At 39.5% G+C, this 15,519-nt stretch overlaps 1 protein-coding gene across 1 annotated transcript in view; it reads left to right on the forward strand.

Moving 5' to 3' along the window:
• Positions 1 to 15,519, forward strand: part of KL (klotho) — a 49,162-nt gene that overhangs the window by 20,493 nt on the left and 13,150 nt on the right. Inside the window, exon 2 of the mRNA XM_059840299.1 lies at positions 12,319 to 12,829. Coding sequence (XP_059696282.1) covers positions 12,319 to 12,829 — 511 coding nt within the window. The remainder of the gene's footprint in view (positions 1 to 12,318; positions 12,830 to 15,519) is intronic.

Consider the following 15,519-nt stretch of genomic DNA (forward strand, 5'->3'; position numbering starts at 1 on the left):
CTGGCCTCCAGTTGCCAGTCCAAAAGACAAGGTTTTCCAGAGGTCATGTGTTGTGCAGCTACAGAGCCATCCCAGTACCATCTGGGATGGTCTGGACTATCTTGATAGTCCAGACCATCCCAGATGGTACTGGGATGGCTCTGTTTGAGCAACTGAATCTTAGGTCACACATGTGGTATTCACATGCCCTCTGAACAGAGAGAAACTGTGAGACAAGCAGAGTAGAAGGAAAACACAATTCTTATCTCGCTTACTGTGCCTGTGTTGTGCTAAAGTAGAATGCAATATGGAGATTGTTTACCCAAAGTGAGGATGTTTTGTTCCCTTGGCCTATCAGGGCCAAACTGTGTGTGTGTGTAAGACTGTCACGAGATAGTCACGAGAGAAGGAGAGATGAGTGCTGTTCTGTGCAGTTGTGAGCAAGAGTGAGTGCCTGGCAGATTCAGTTTAGATACAATGTACATAGTATAATAAAGTAATTCATGAGCCTTCGGATGATGGAGTCAGATGCATCATTCTCTCTCCCCTTGCCAACGTCGTTGATATAAAATACACACATGGACATTAACCCTTCTGACTACTAATGCCATGTGTCAAGGTCAGAAGCTGCTTTCTTCTTCACAGGGGTGGGGTTCAGTGGCTGGAGCAGGTATCTGCTGCCATTTGTGTTGTGGAATTCCCATGACATTTGCACTGGCTCACAGGTTTGACAGAGATCTGCAGGTGACCCATACTCTTTTGTAGCAGCAGGTCCTGGTTAGGCAGGTTGTCTGTGAGATCTAAGTTGACAAAAATGCTACTTAAAAAGTTACTTCATTAAAGACAATTTATTGTACAGTTTCAGTGAGTTTGCAATTGAGCATTCCTTTTAAAAGTGTATGATTGAAATCACACACTTCAGTCACTTCTATTACATGTGCCCAAGCGAGATCATTTCAGGCAGGTTTCGCACAATGAGATAAGCCTGTAGTTGTTGCTTTTTATCAAGTATGCATAGAAACACAGCTGGATCTGACAGAAACAGTTTCAGACTGACTGGAAAAAGAAGGAAGAATTGCATATTCACATCTAGTCAAATTGTTATCTAAACAGTTGTCTGGAAATTGAAAGCTGGTACCTTCAATTTATATTGCTTATCTTGATGTGCTGCTTTCTGCATCCATCTAGAGGGCTGAATAGGACATTCCATCTTATTCTATAGCCTGTTATCATTGATGCATAGTTCTAATCTCAGAATAGTTAAATTTAGTAGCCAAGCTTGTATCAGAGTAAACACAGGTTATCATGTAAAGTGACTGAACTAGATTTGGGCATGAACAATCCAAATGTTTGGTTTAAGAAGAATTTTGCAGCAATTGCTTCTAGCAAGTCGTCTTCATTCTGGTTATCATTTGCCTATATTATAGCATAGAGCTCTGTTCTCATATATTGGTTCCATATATGATGACTAAATTTGCAATTCCTAGACAACTATGTTGAGCTGAATGCCTTCATGTTACTCATTGGTACCCTCCACTGATGGAGACTTCCACTTCCTTTAACTGTTGATAAGAGACTGGTTGTTTCTTTCTCACAGAGGAACTCACAATAGGAAAAGCTATCCACCATCACATTTTTCTGGAAATACCTTCTGAAGCTGTTTGCTGTGCCTGGGCACTGCAGTATTGGTCTGTTGTGAAACTGATTAAGGATCTTTCATTTTATATTTGCAACCATGGAACTGATATCTTTGAGTGCTGAAAAGAAAGAGGATCTAGTTTACCTTCTAGAAACATTTCTTGTAATACACATTAAATAATTCTGTAGCAGTTGCTTAATATCTTCTCCCAGAGGGAGCTACCTTTCTCCTGCTCTAGCCCCTTTGAAGTGGCTTTTCTTGTGAATAAATTGAATGAGATCCCCATGATATGCTCTGGAGACCACCTATTCTTGTAGTTCACTCTTCTGCTGAGCCCACACTGTTCATGCACTTAACTGTGCTGAGCTCGGTAATTGCACCTTTCACCCACTCTGTAGTTTCTGAGTCACTGCGTTAAGTCTCCCAGGAGCACCATGTGCTCATTTTGTACAGTGAACTGACTGACTTCCTTTGGTTTTGCAATAACCTAACCTCTACTGCTTCTGGAGGGGGTAACAAAGTGCAAATGAAGTGGCCGTGCTGGAACAGCATCCCCAGTGTGGCTACCTATGCCAGCCTTTTTGAATGCTGCTGAGGTCAGGTTCTGCCTGATCTCCATTCCTATTCCTGCACCTTCTTTAAAAATTTCGTTAAAGGCTTAATAATACCTGAAAACACTGATACAGAATGCTGGGGAAGAATAAAACCCGCAAAAGATCACAGCATATATGAAATTGCAGCACAAGGAGCTTCTTAGTAATTTTTCTCATTCATCTTTCTAAGGTCATTAATCTATTCCTAAATATTTTTCTCTTTCATGTACCACTTGACCTGTTCATCAGTTCACTTAGAAGCGAACAGCTCCCAGAGTTGCTGCTTATATTTGTGTAATTCACTCTTTCGGTGGTGTTTGAATCTGACTGTAGGTTAATGCATCATCTGTTTGTGAAATTACATGGGTTTGATCAGCCTCTGATAAATGTTTCCATGTTTAGTTGATATGAATATTGCATAAAGCTAGAGCACAGTGAAATCCTGGGACAGTAGATACTTCTAAAATTGTATTGCTGCCCTGCAAATGTAGGGGGAAATTCTTCCCATCCTTGCCCTCATAACAAAATCCCAAAGACAGCATATGCTAAATCTGTTCTGCCAGATTCTGGCATTTTTTCCTACAACAGGTGTGGTTTATGGTGTAACAGAATTAATTGCTCAAAATCCAACCATTACCCAGTAAATCCTGCTGTCTGCTTTTATGATAGGCCAGATTGGAGCATCAGAAGTGCCTCATCTTCATGCAATTATTTATTACTCCAGTAAGCTTTTTTACATGATTTTGGGATATTTTTACTGCTTCTGTGGTTGATGGTCTGCACTCACACTTTGCCATATTCTTGCAGTTTAATTTCTTTTGAGACTCTGATTAGGGAAAAGCCACTGCCCATTCATCTCTAGTTGAACTTCTGGAGCTTTTAGGGCAGCACATTCATGCAACTCAGGAATAATTTCTGACTGCCAGTCTGACTTTCCCAACTATACAAACATGGGTTTTCCAAATCCAGTATCTTTTGATGTTCTCATAATGATAGCATGACAGCGATTTCTTTTTGTCTGTCTTTTAGGAGCATTAAGTCACACTCAAAATGTTCCAATACCTCTCCAGGAGCAGTTGGGTCAATTTATTTTTAGTCTAGTGGTGTGCCCAGGATAAGATTCAGGGTTAATTATTAACACCAGAGCATCAGAGCACTATTCTGGGTTCTTTAAATGCAGGGATGGTGGTAATGAGTAACCTGATTTCTGTAACCTATAATATTCCTACCACCTCTAGGCTTTCTTCCAAGCTGGGTTTTTGGTTTAGCCATTTAGATTAAGTCCAGCAAGCTGAAGTTTTTTTGTCACTTTCTTATCTGCCAGGTACACATATTGATGATGGACTTCAGTCTTACTTGTGTTTACCTCTATCTCTTGCTAAGAAAATTTTTCTTTCTAACACACCATCTTTTTTTTTTAGCTTCTGCTAACAGCTCAGGCTTTTCAAAGCAATTTTCTTCATGTGCTTCCTCTAAACCATCAGAAGTAAATTATTTCTCCCCATGAAACACCTGGCTTGGCAAATTTAGAGGGGTATGTTGAGGGGCCGAATATGAACAGATGGATATTGGCCTTCCATATATGCATCTACCACTGAAACATGCTTGACATTAGGCACCTCTTCCAGAATTTTTTCCCTTAAATATATGGGAGACACTTGTCTTTTATGTTTATTTAGTTATTTTGATTCTTCATTTAACCAAAAGTAGTTTCCTTTTTTTAAGACTGATGTTGCTAAAGATGATGTGTCCTGCTTTGGTTGTCCTCCTCACTATTGCTTTGGAGGGCAATAATCTCATTTGGCTTCTGCCTTAGCACAAGGAAGAGTCATGAATTCTGGGGGTTGGCCTTCTAAAGCTGTGTTCTGTAGTTTGACAGCTTCTGTGGGCAGTCCTCTTCTTCCTGCTGGTTTTTGTCTTTCCATCCAGTTTGTACAAACCTTTGTGAAACCACAGGTTTGAAGCCTTAATGGATGCCTTCTCCTTGACAGTACTATTAAAAAGATTGGGAGTTTCAGTTTTTAGCATTCATTTACTCTCAGTGCTCTGACCGGGCTTGTTTTATCACTTTTATGTATTCTATGTATGCTTTTGATTTATCAGTTTTATGTGAGTTTTATGAGAATTTTATATGCTTAACATTTTTGCTCACCGCTGATTCTAGCATCATTCTTTCCAACCAGAATGTGGCTTAAAATCCACTAATGTTCCATTCATTTTCCTGGCTAATGGTGTATTCATTTGTCATAATTGTTACCATCATTCCCATTATGAGTTTCTTCAAAGTCATGGTGCTTTTTTTATCCTCCTTGTTCAAGTGTCTGACAAATATCAGCTCCTGCAAAGTGGTGTTGTCTTGGTTTGTGCTGTTCACTACAGCTTGGGCAGTTCTGTGTGCTTGCTATTCTGGATTACAACTAAGTTCTTCATATGTTTTCCCTTGTATCTGTATTTTTGTATTTGAGTATGATCATGATGATTGGAGTCTGGCCTTTCTTGCAATAGGTTCATGTTTTGGTAGAGGACTTTGCAGGTCATTCTCAGTACTGGAGCTTTGGTATGTTTATGTTTCCCCAGTACGCCCAAAGCAATTTTGATGGCAATGATTTTATCTTGGTCTTCCCCTAAATACTGCCTGAGCATTGTGTCCCAGATTTCAAGTCTTTTATCAGTGGCTATTTTAGTTCACTCCAGTACTGCAAGATTGTCTCTAAATCACTCAGGAGTACTACTTTGTACTTTTATCTTCTTTTTGTACTCTGTTTAAGAATCTCTCATATCTTTAATATTCACATGGATCACAACATTCCTTGAACTATTTTAGTGCACTTCTGTAATTAATCTTTTCTGTCAGAGGTAAAGGAAAATGATTAAACACATCAAGTGTCTCAGAAGCACTTGTTGTCAGAAATAAAGCTATTTTTATCTTGTCTCCCATTGCTTCACAAAGTCAAATGCTGCTTAATTCTTTTCCAGATGACCTTTATATTTTCAGAGACTGTTTGCATCTCATGAGACCTTAAACTGCTTTCCCAGCCCACTTGTCTCTCGGTGCTTTAGTTTTTTTGGACAGGATATTGACTGCAGTGGTTGTGCCAGCCTATCTGTGTGGTGAGTGGAATGGAACAGGCACTTTTTCATCTCGCTGGCCCTTCTGGGCATTAAAAATGGCCTGAGTGAATTGTGGCCCAGAGGTGGCCCTGCCTGCAGTGCATTGGGAGTGCTTCAGATGCAGGTGATGGCAAAAATGGGGTGAGATGAGTCCCTGCCAAAGGGTGTGTCCTGTGTTTGTGCAGCCTCTGATGGTGCTGGTGGGGTTTGCAGAATGCTCTGTGCAGTCCAGCTGCCTTTTCTCTGGCTGCTATGCCACAGGGTGCTGGCCCAGTGGGTGGCCTTTTCAAAGCAAGGTGAGCCTGAGAGAGGTTTAGCTCAGGGCTTGTGCCATGACTTCTCAGCTTTCTGGACTTCAAAGGAGAAGTTGCCTGCAGCAGCCACCTGACACAGTGGGATCAAGGGGTTTTTGTTTCCTTCCATCACACTATGATCACTGTGTCTCCCTGCTGCATATCTAACTCTGATAATGTTCACTATTGCCTGTGCATACAGTGTGTGAAAGTAAAAGCCTTCCAAGACTTTCATCTGCTCAAAAATTCAATAGCAAAGTGTAAAAATAACTCTTACTTGCCTTCTTATCTTTCAGATTTGTTTTTTTCCCCTTCTGCTAATATTTTTGGAGTACCTGCAATGCATCTGGATGCCTGTGGCTTACCTTTATGCTCTCAGGTTGCCTTCTCCCTTTCATTATCATGGTAGCAAAGCTCTGTTTTGCCTAGGATGAGGAAAAATGTTCTATCTAGCCACTGAGCCTTCAGACAAATACTTAATGGTTTTTTTTGGGTATTTTTTCTGTAGAGGTGAGTATCACAATAAACAGAGGCACTTATTCTGGAATTAATACACTGTTCTACAACTTGGGGTATCTGGTTTAATTTGTCTTTTTCTGTGCATATTGCAATATCTCTGTTTCCAGTTCTTAAAAAAGGAATTATACTGTTTTGTGCCTAATGTGTGGTTGCCATAAATTCATTCATGTTCATGTTCCAATGACCAGCACAATGTGAAAAGCAATGGCTAATGGTTATTGAGAAAGGAACTGGAATAAAGGGTGTAGTTCAGGTGTGTGATCAATAATTAGAGCTGTAATTCTAGCAAATGTTACATGGAGTGATTGTAGACTGAAAAAAGTACACTTGGTGTTCTGTGTACCATTTATATAGCCTAATTCTTTTGCAAGGTTGTTGAAATTGGTCAAAAATACTAAATTAATTGAAAGGATAATTTGTGGTAATGTTGGCTAACAGACTGTAAAAGTAAAACTGGAACACTACATATTTGGGAAGGAATAATTGGGGAAAAACAGAGTAACTATATAACTAATATAGAGGTCCTGTGCTTTATATATTAAGTTGTTATTTTACAAGTTTTGAAATATGGGAAGAACCATGAGCAATTTCTACATACCTGTATCTGTTTAAGAATATAGCTTGATTGTGAAACAGAATGTTTGCCCAAAGACTGTGTGTAAAACTGACTTAGGATCTGAAGGTGAAACTTACATTAAATATGTCATCCTTTTGTTGCAGCTTTTGATTAAAATACTTATTTTTGATGATATGGGTGAAAAAACACATTTTCCCTTTCAGGTACAAGGCACATTGTGACTAATACATACTAGGTTTTCCCATGCCATTCAAATATTTATTTCCATTTTGGAAGGGCTTTTGATGTAGAACTGAATAATGATATTTTTGTTGGAAGTATATTATCCCACTTGCTACCAATCAAAACCCCTTTGTACTCCTTTTTCAATTAACTCTTCTCTTTGTATTGCTAAATCATAGAATCATAGAATCATTTAACTTGGGAAAAGTCATCCTCTCTGGGCAGCCTGTGGCAGGGCTTGACAACCTTTTCTTTCAGTGACGAAGTTTTTCCCACTATCCAATCTAAACCTCCTCTGGTGCGATTTGAGACCATTGCCGCTCATCCTGTCACTTGTTACATGGGAGTAGAGACTGACCCCCACCTGGCTACACCCTCGTTCTAGGTGGTTGTAATGAATGATAAGGTTCTCCCTGTCCCTCAGTTTGTCCAGGCTAAACAGCTCCCTTAGTTGCTCCTCATCCCACTTGGGCTCCAGACCCTTCTTGAGCTCCATTGCCCTTCTGTGGACATGCTCCAGCACCTCAGTGTCCTTCTTGTAGTGAGGGGCCCGGAGCTGTAACACAGGGTTGGAGGTGTCACCTCACCAGTGCCAAGTACAGTAACACTTAGCAATTCAGTTTCATTAATACGCAAATAGACAGTTAAAACAAGATAATTCATCGGAGCGTGAAGAGCAAGGTGTTAGTGCAATTTATTTGTGAAATGAATGGTGTTATTACTGGTTCAGAAGACACAGAACTTAAAATTGAGAAAACTTTTTCTGGAGGAATGAATGCAAATTATGGAATGGTGGTGTTTCAATTAAAATTCTTGATTTGCTCTTGTGAAGGCTGTGTATCATGATGGATATAAGTTCAGAGAACTCGCAGAATAATTCATATCAGTTCCAGATTCAGGAAGATCTTAATGATCATGGAATTTAGAGGAGTAGTCAGGCAAACAAATGTCTTAGTATTACTACATTGTTGTCATGTAGTGATGCAGGCTGTATAGGTCTGTCCTCCCATAGAGTGGACAGTCTCTGACACATTAGGACTTTGTCAGATTATGAAGCTTGTGTGTCTGTGTTGAATTACTTCTATTACTGCGAGACTTTGGTAGGACCTAGCTCATGCTATGACATTGCAGGGTTTTTGTTTCTGCCTTGGAAATGTGTTTGACTCTTCCCAGACTATTCAGGTCTCCTGCACGGAAATGGCAGGTGTGACCTGAGCCTTTATTATTCTGGAGTGGCAACTAGTTGCCTGTGTTAAGGCAGCTGGTAGAGCCAAAGATCTCCCCTGGCTGTAGTGGGAGCTGGGCTCACATGTGGACAGTGAAATATAAGGTGTCTTCAGCTCAAAAGGAATCCTACCCTAGAAACAGGATTCATTTGCAAATGATAATTTGCACCCTGCCTATGGGTGCAAATTATCATTTGATATGTTCTTTAGTACCTCAGATGTCTCTGTGGAGCTAAGAGGTACGATTTAGGATTTTTTGGGAGACTCACAGCTTTCTGAAACTGGCTGGAATTTAGGCTGGAATTCCAGTTTGCTCTGAAGTCTCTAAAACTGTATAACCACCTCATTTTAGTCAAATGAATTCTGTTCCAAATTTCCATATAGGCTCTCTGCTTTGTCACTGGCTTCTTCCAGCTTTATTTCTATGCAGTTTTTGAATGCTTCATTAATCTATATCCACAGGGGACTTTAATGCACTGTTTTCTATGTTTAGCATTTTTTAAATGAAAATAATATAGTTCTGCTTCATGCACACTCCAGAGGGCAGACATTTAAGTGAGCTTCTTCTTGCCACCTTTCATCTGCCTATAGAATATGTATTGTCTAAACTGAATAACAGGTTTTGTCATCAGTGGAGAGAGATGGACTCGCAAAGAGTGGCTCACACTTCATATCTTAGACAAAAATCTTCTCATTTTCTGTAGAGGCAGCCCAGGGGATTTAGAAAGTAAAGTTGAGTGGGACGATCCCACATTGCTACATTCATCTTTTTTCATTGCAATGAGAGAGTAAACAGCACCTCATTACGCATGTAGAGGGATAATCTGTAGAATTCTCATTCTCCTTTTTCATGGTAGATCCAAAGCTACCAAAATGTTGGAAGATCTCTCTCCACTGATAGGAAACATGGAGGGCTGAGAGTTCTGGGAGCCACAGTCCTCAAGGTGTCCTGTAGCTGGGCAGCATACTTGCAAATGAAGATGACATAGATGAAGTTACGTGTTTGAGAGTGTGCATGGTGGTATCTTAACATTTGAGATGGTAAAATGGAGATGAGTCATGTCCAACAGAGGATAAATATGCAACCCCTTTGTAAGAGAAAATTTGGGTGTGCAAATTTGAGTTGCAAGTGGTGACAAATTTGTTCCCAATGTCATTAAAAAAATCGTATTTTAAGTGTTGGGTGTTGATCCTGATGTGTAATGTCTTTTGTTCTTTCCTGAGTGTAACAGAGCTTTGGTGTGAAGTAAAAAAAAGTCTGTACTTAGGTCAGCTCTCATTTTTGGCCTGAGATTTTGAAGTTGTTACTATAGTTTCTCTATAGTTAAAAAAACTATAGTTACTATAGTTTTTCTGAGCGTCAAAACCCATTGTATTAATATGGACAGATGGTCAGGCTGCATTATATTTATTGGAGCTATTGATGTATTATAAATGAGAGCATCTACATGGAAGCCTGCAACTCAGAGCTTGATTCAGATACATGCACATAGGTATGGACTGGGATTCAGAGTTTCTGAGATTGTTCTCTTTGGTTTTTGGTGACCACTCTGAAAGGGTGTGGGTCTAGTCTCCTGCAGATATGTGCATTTGTTTTATATGCCCCATGATGACTCAAAGGCAGCAGGTTACTGTGTGGGGGCTGCTGAATTGAGCCTTGATTATTGATCTTGCCTTTAGTTGTCCTTTCTTCCAGTGGTTTGTCTCTCAGCAATGATATTTAAAACTCTGCTAGAGCAGTAAAATGGTAGAATTTGCTGTTTTCCTGGGTAATTAACAATGTTGATGTCAAAAATTATATTCCTAATAATGCTGGCAACTGGAAGTGATTGTACTTCAAAGCTTAAATGGTAAGAGTGTAGGAAAATAAATCTCTAAACAGCAGCTATCAGTGATACTTAGTGATAAAATTTGCCAACATGCCAACTGCATGGAGTGGAATTCTTAGGCTTTCTATATGATTTATATTTCAGGGAAGGCTAAAAATGCATGTGACATTGTGATACATGTTCATTTGATGGGCGACTCTGTATGGTGAGAGTGGAGGTTCGTGTCATCACAGTGCATATGAACGGATCCTGAGTGATGAGTCTCAAAATACAAATGTAAACTGTTAGTAGAGTTATTTATTAGGTAGGTTTTATTCTAATGAGTGGATCTCAGAATTACAGAATCACAGGATGTGTCAGGCAAGAAAGGACCACAGTGGTTCATCTGGTCCATCCTCCCTGCTCAAGCAGTGTCATGATGGATCACATTACAGAGAATTGAACCAGACAATTCTTGAATATCTCCAGTGAGAGAAACTCCACAACACCTTTGGGCAGCTTATTCCAGTGCTTGGTGATCTGTACAGTAAACAAGTTTTTCTTTATATTTTGTTGGAACTTCTTGTGCATCAGTTTCTGCCTGTTGCCTCTTGTCCTGTAGCTCAGCACTGCTGAGCAGAGCCTGGATCCATCCTCTTGGCATTCTTCTTTAGATACTTAAAGACACTGATGAGGTCCCATCTCAGTCATCTCTTCTCGTGGCTGAACAGGCCCAGCTCCCTCAGCCTTTCCTTGTAAGAGAGATGCTCCAGTCCCTCACTTGTCCTTGCTCTTTTCCACTGGACCTGCTCCAGGAGCTCTGTGTCTCTCTTGTCCTGAGGAGGCCAGAACTGGACACAGCACTCCAGATATGCCTCGCCAGGGCAGAGTGGAGGGACAGGATCAGCTCCCCCAACCTGCTGGCACTGCTTTGCCATCCTAATCCACCCCAGGACACCAGTGCCCTTCTTGGCCACAAAGGCACTGCTGGCTCAGGAGCAGCTTGTTGTCCACCAGGACCCCCAGGTCCTTCTCTGCAGAGCTGCTTTTCAGCAATTTCCCCCAGCATATCCTGGGACATAAGGTTATTTGGTGCAGGACCCTGTATTTTCTGGAATTTCAGGCAGTTCTTCTCTGCATCTCTCCAGTCTCTTGAGGTCCTTCTGGAGGGTTGCACAAACCCTCTGTTGTATTGGCCACTCTCCCGCCTTTGTGTTGCCAAATCTCATATTTTTACCTTTTTAACAATGACCTAGGAAAAAAAAAGACAGCTTCTACTAATGCATAGATTAAAAAATATTAAATATGTATTCACAGAACAGTCAACATTCTTTGATAAGCTAGGTTCAAAGAAAATATATGTTTTAGATGGTGAAGGGCTCTGGAGAAATGATCATTTAGATGTGCATATGCTCACACTGTAATTCTGTGGCCACATGAACAGAAATAGTATGGTAAATTTTCTCTGGTTTTACTGCTGGCAAGACTGCCACTGACATAGTATGTCCAATTCTGCTTCTGCAGTTGAAAGACAGATGATGACAAATTGGAAGAAAATCAGAGGAGAGCAGTGAGAGTGGTTAAAGAGCTTGAAGGTAATGCCTGAAGATAATGCAAGGCTTCAGGAATTTAACATTTAGCTTTTAAAAAGAACATCAAGAGACTGTTATAACTGACTCTGTAAGATCTCAGGAAAGAAATTTGGTACAAAATATGTTCTTACAGTAAAAGATAAAATTATACCAAGACAAGTGCTTAAATTCTGAAGCTAGGTATAAATAGTACCTTTTAATAGATTGAATGGAATTATTGGAATATTTTTTTCAGGACCTACGGCAATTTTATTTTCATCAGACCTTCTAAAGTCCAGATAGGTAGTTCTATATTCTTGTATTGTGTGTTCTGATTCAGACTATTAAGTTCAAAGGTATTTCTTTGTTTTGTATTGTTTCAGAGTTTTGGGCAGTATTTTAGGGTTCTTTTTTATATATCCATGAATCTGCAGATAAAGTGATATTCCTATAACGAAAACCTTTTTTGAAACATGTTTGATTAAATGCATTTTTATTTTTGTTAATACTGGCAGTGTCTCTTAACTCAATAATATAAGTTAATAAAGCCAGAAGTGTGTTTAGTGCCTGTAATAGTATCTTACAGAAAACTGAGATGCTCTTTCCCCCACCCAACTAGCAATTTCTGGTTGATACATGGTATTAATATGGTATTAAGAGGTAATTTAGGTATTGTAAACTATTGATGAATTAATAACACCGAGCCCCAGTACCTGAGAATAATTGCGTTACTTAAAATGGATATTTGGGTCCATTAATTACAGCCTTTCTTTTCAACAGGCCCATGCTAAGGTCTGGCATCTCTACAATGACCATTTCCGTCCAGCTCAAAGAGGAAGAGTGTCCATTGCCCTTAGCTCCCACTGGATAAAACCCCAGCATATGACTGAAAAGAACATAAAAGAATGCCAAAAATCCCTTGATTTTGTGCTTGGCTGGTTTGCTAAGCCCATATTTATTGATGGTGACTATCCAGAGAGCATGAGGAGCAACCTCTCATCTCTGTTGCCTGAATTCAGTGAGGCTGAGAAGAAGTATATCAAGGGAACAGCAGACTTTTTTGCTCTTTCTTTTGGAGCTACCCTGAGTTTCCAGCTTTTGGACTCCCACATGAAATTCCAGCAGTTGGAATCAATAAGCCTGAGGCAGCTCCTTTACTGGATAAGCAGTGAATATAACAACCCCCAAATATTCATTGTGGAGAACAGCTGGTTCGTTTCTGGTACCACCAAGAAAGATGATGCCAAATACATTTACTATCTCAAAAAGTTCATTATGGAAACTTTAAAAGGTAGGACTTCGTATTAATACATGCTTGAAAAAATCATAATGCAGTATAGCCCATGGAGGTGTGTTAAGGCACCAGGCTGAAAATTGATTTTAGTCTTTAGCATTCACCTTAGCACTTATGAAATGAGAGTTCAAATCCCTTTCCTGGGTTTATTCTTTCCTTGAAGAACTCTGATATCTGCACATAGCATTTGGTGAGCATGATGCTGCTGTCCTTGAAGACACTAAGAAAATTTCTACTGTCTTTGGTAAGAAGTGCAAGACATGTAAACTATATTCTGAATGGCCTTAGAAGAATTTGCTGTATTATATATTAATAACTGCTTTCCTTATCTGAATGCATCTGTACAAAATATAAGAATATATATATGGAAAGGTAAATACTACGCAATAGGAATTCCCCTGGAAAAACCCATAAGGCTGAAATAATACATTTTAAAATTAAATATTGGAACCTTTTCATTCTGCATCTTGCCCTTGCCCAAATTTCACATTTGTACAGCTGTGGGCATCAATCACATTATTTTGAATTTCCATCAGTTAAAGGAGAACGGAATAGTTGAGGATATATAATCAAAATAATTTAATTTGTTAACCTATTATTTTTTCCAAACATTAAGGAAAATACACCACCATAGATGAGACTTATTTGCTGTTTTCCCATTTCCTTCTGGAAAAACATTTTTTCAATCCTAGTAGTTGCCAATAAGTTGTTGGGGTTCCCATTTCCATTTTCATTGTCTTTCAATTTCTAAATTTACAATTTATCAAGTGATTTACTTGTCTACAGCTTACTGTTCTTGGTTTAAAGAGTATTATTGTATCTATTAGTTCAGATGAAATAGACATTATGTTACATTGCCATTTTCATATGGTGAATGAGAAAAAAATGGTTTAATTTTATTCTCAGTAGTACTGAAGATGCAGAGGACTCCCAAATTGGTTTCATCTGCTATTCCAGAAACCTGATTATTGCAAGTAAATTAAAAGGTGAATAAATACTTGAGCAAAATAGTAACTAACTGTTGCAAGTACAGTATCACTAGTTTGCATAAAGCCAGATGAAGAGCTCATTTACATGAAGGGGTCATAGTCTAGCTACCCCTATTTCTGCTTAGATTTTAAATTGCTGGAAATACATACATGGATCTGTCTTGTCAGCATGATCACAGCTGGCTGGAAGCAATCTCAATTTATAAAGTGTCTTTCCATTTATTGTATCACTCAATAAATAAAAATAACAGCAACAATGGTATTAAAGACTTGTCATAAGACACAGGCACTTGCCTAAACCTTTTATAGAAAAAAAACCAAAACCAAAGAAAGCAGAGCCAGGCCGGGTCTGCAGGAGGGACTTTGGTATCATTAAAATGGAAAGTATTGCACCCAATTCTTCTGTTTTAGAATCTGCAAAATCCAATGTAAATACTAAATTTCTCTATGCAGTACCTTGGGGAATTTAGTTGAGAAAGATCCAAAAAAGGCATTGTGCTGGCTGTGAGCAGAGTTGTTGGACAGCATTAAAAACCAAAAATAAAGGCACAAGCTTTCTCTCTGAGAGATGTAGATATGCCTATCCAGTGCAATAAAGCACTTTAATATGAAGATTTTTGAGGTATTTGCCATGAAATTCACTCCCGTGGTGAAGGGACAGTAAAATGACACAGGAACTGGAGCACTGAGAAGCAAGGATGATTAATTTAGACATGGGTCCGCATTACTGGGATTTTGCTACTTGGTAGATCTTGCCAGTGTCTGTGCTTGGCTGTGTGTATGCACTGGTTCAGACAGAATTGCTTATTTCTGCATCTGCTTTAGCAAGTAAGTGCAGCCCAGCTGGAGCAAACCTGTAGAGTAAAAAGGAATTGGTGTTGAGGGCCAGGTGTCCACACTGTATGTATTCCTGAAGCCCATTTCTGGATTAATTTTACTCCAAAGAAACCCAGGCCATGCATTCTGAGTCCACTGCATGATCTGAACTGAAGCACGATGAGGGAGATTTGCTCAAAAGTGTGCTCCTGATTTCCCTTGAAGGGCTGATGTAGGTGTCTACTCTGATACTGCATGCTGTAGAAAAGCTCTGTACCTTTTTTAAAATTTATTTTATATTTTCCTCAGGGAAAGGATATTTATTTGGGATTCACAGCCCTGTTGGCTATTTTTGGTATTTCTTTCTTTTTTTTTCTTTTTTTTTTTTTTTCAGGCACCATTTATGGTTGATTAGAGTAAATAGAGCTGTAGTATAAAGTTGTTAAATATTAATTAGAGCCATTTATTGGTTGAAGATGTCTTCTCCCATGTGTGGGGATCTTACTCTGGGGTCATATTCACTTCCCTTCTCTGTCTCTGGTGCAACAAACAAATGGATTATACCTTGTAAAGCAGAGCATGTTGCCTGGAAGGGCTCCTCTGGGTCATGTTGACTGGTAGAGGTCAGGTCATTGTCGGGGGAGTTACCAGGTCTGAATTCAGAGTCTTAAGCAGAAAAGGAATAGCCAGGCCCATGACAGGTAGGACCAAGCTATTCTCAAGTGTGTCCAGAGGCGAAATATAGATCTTGGGCACCTTTCAGATGGAAGCATGGGCTTGGGGCTTCACACACCACTACTTCAGGCACTGGGGTTGGAGAACAGCTGAGCAGAGGGTTTTAAAGATCTTAGATATTTATGGGTCTGCCATGTTTCCTTTCAT

This window comes from Haemorhous mexicanus, chromosome 2 (genome assembly GCF_027477595.1).
Source record: "Haemorhous mexicanus isolate bHaeMex1 chromosome 2, bHaeMex1.pri, whole genome shotgun sequence".
Taxonomy (NCBI): Eukaryota; Metazoa; Chordata; class Aves; order Passeriformes; family Fringillidae; genus Haemorhous; species Haemorhous mexicanus.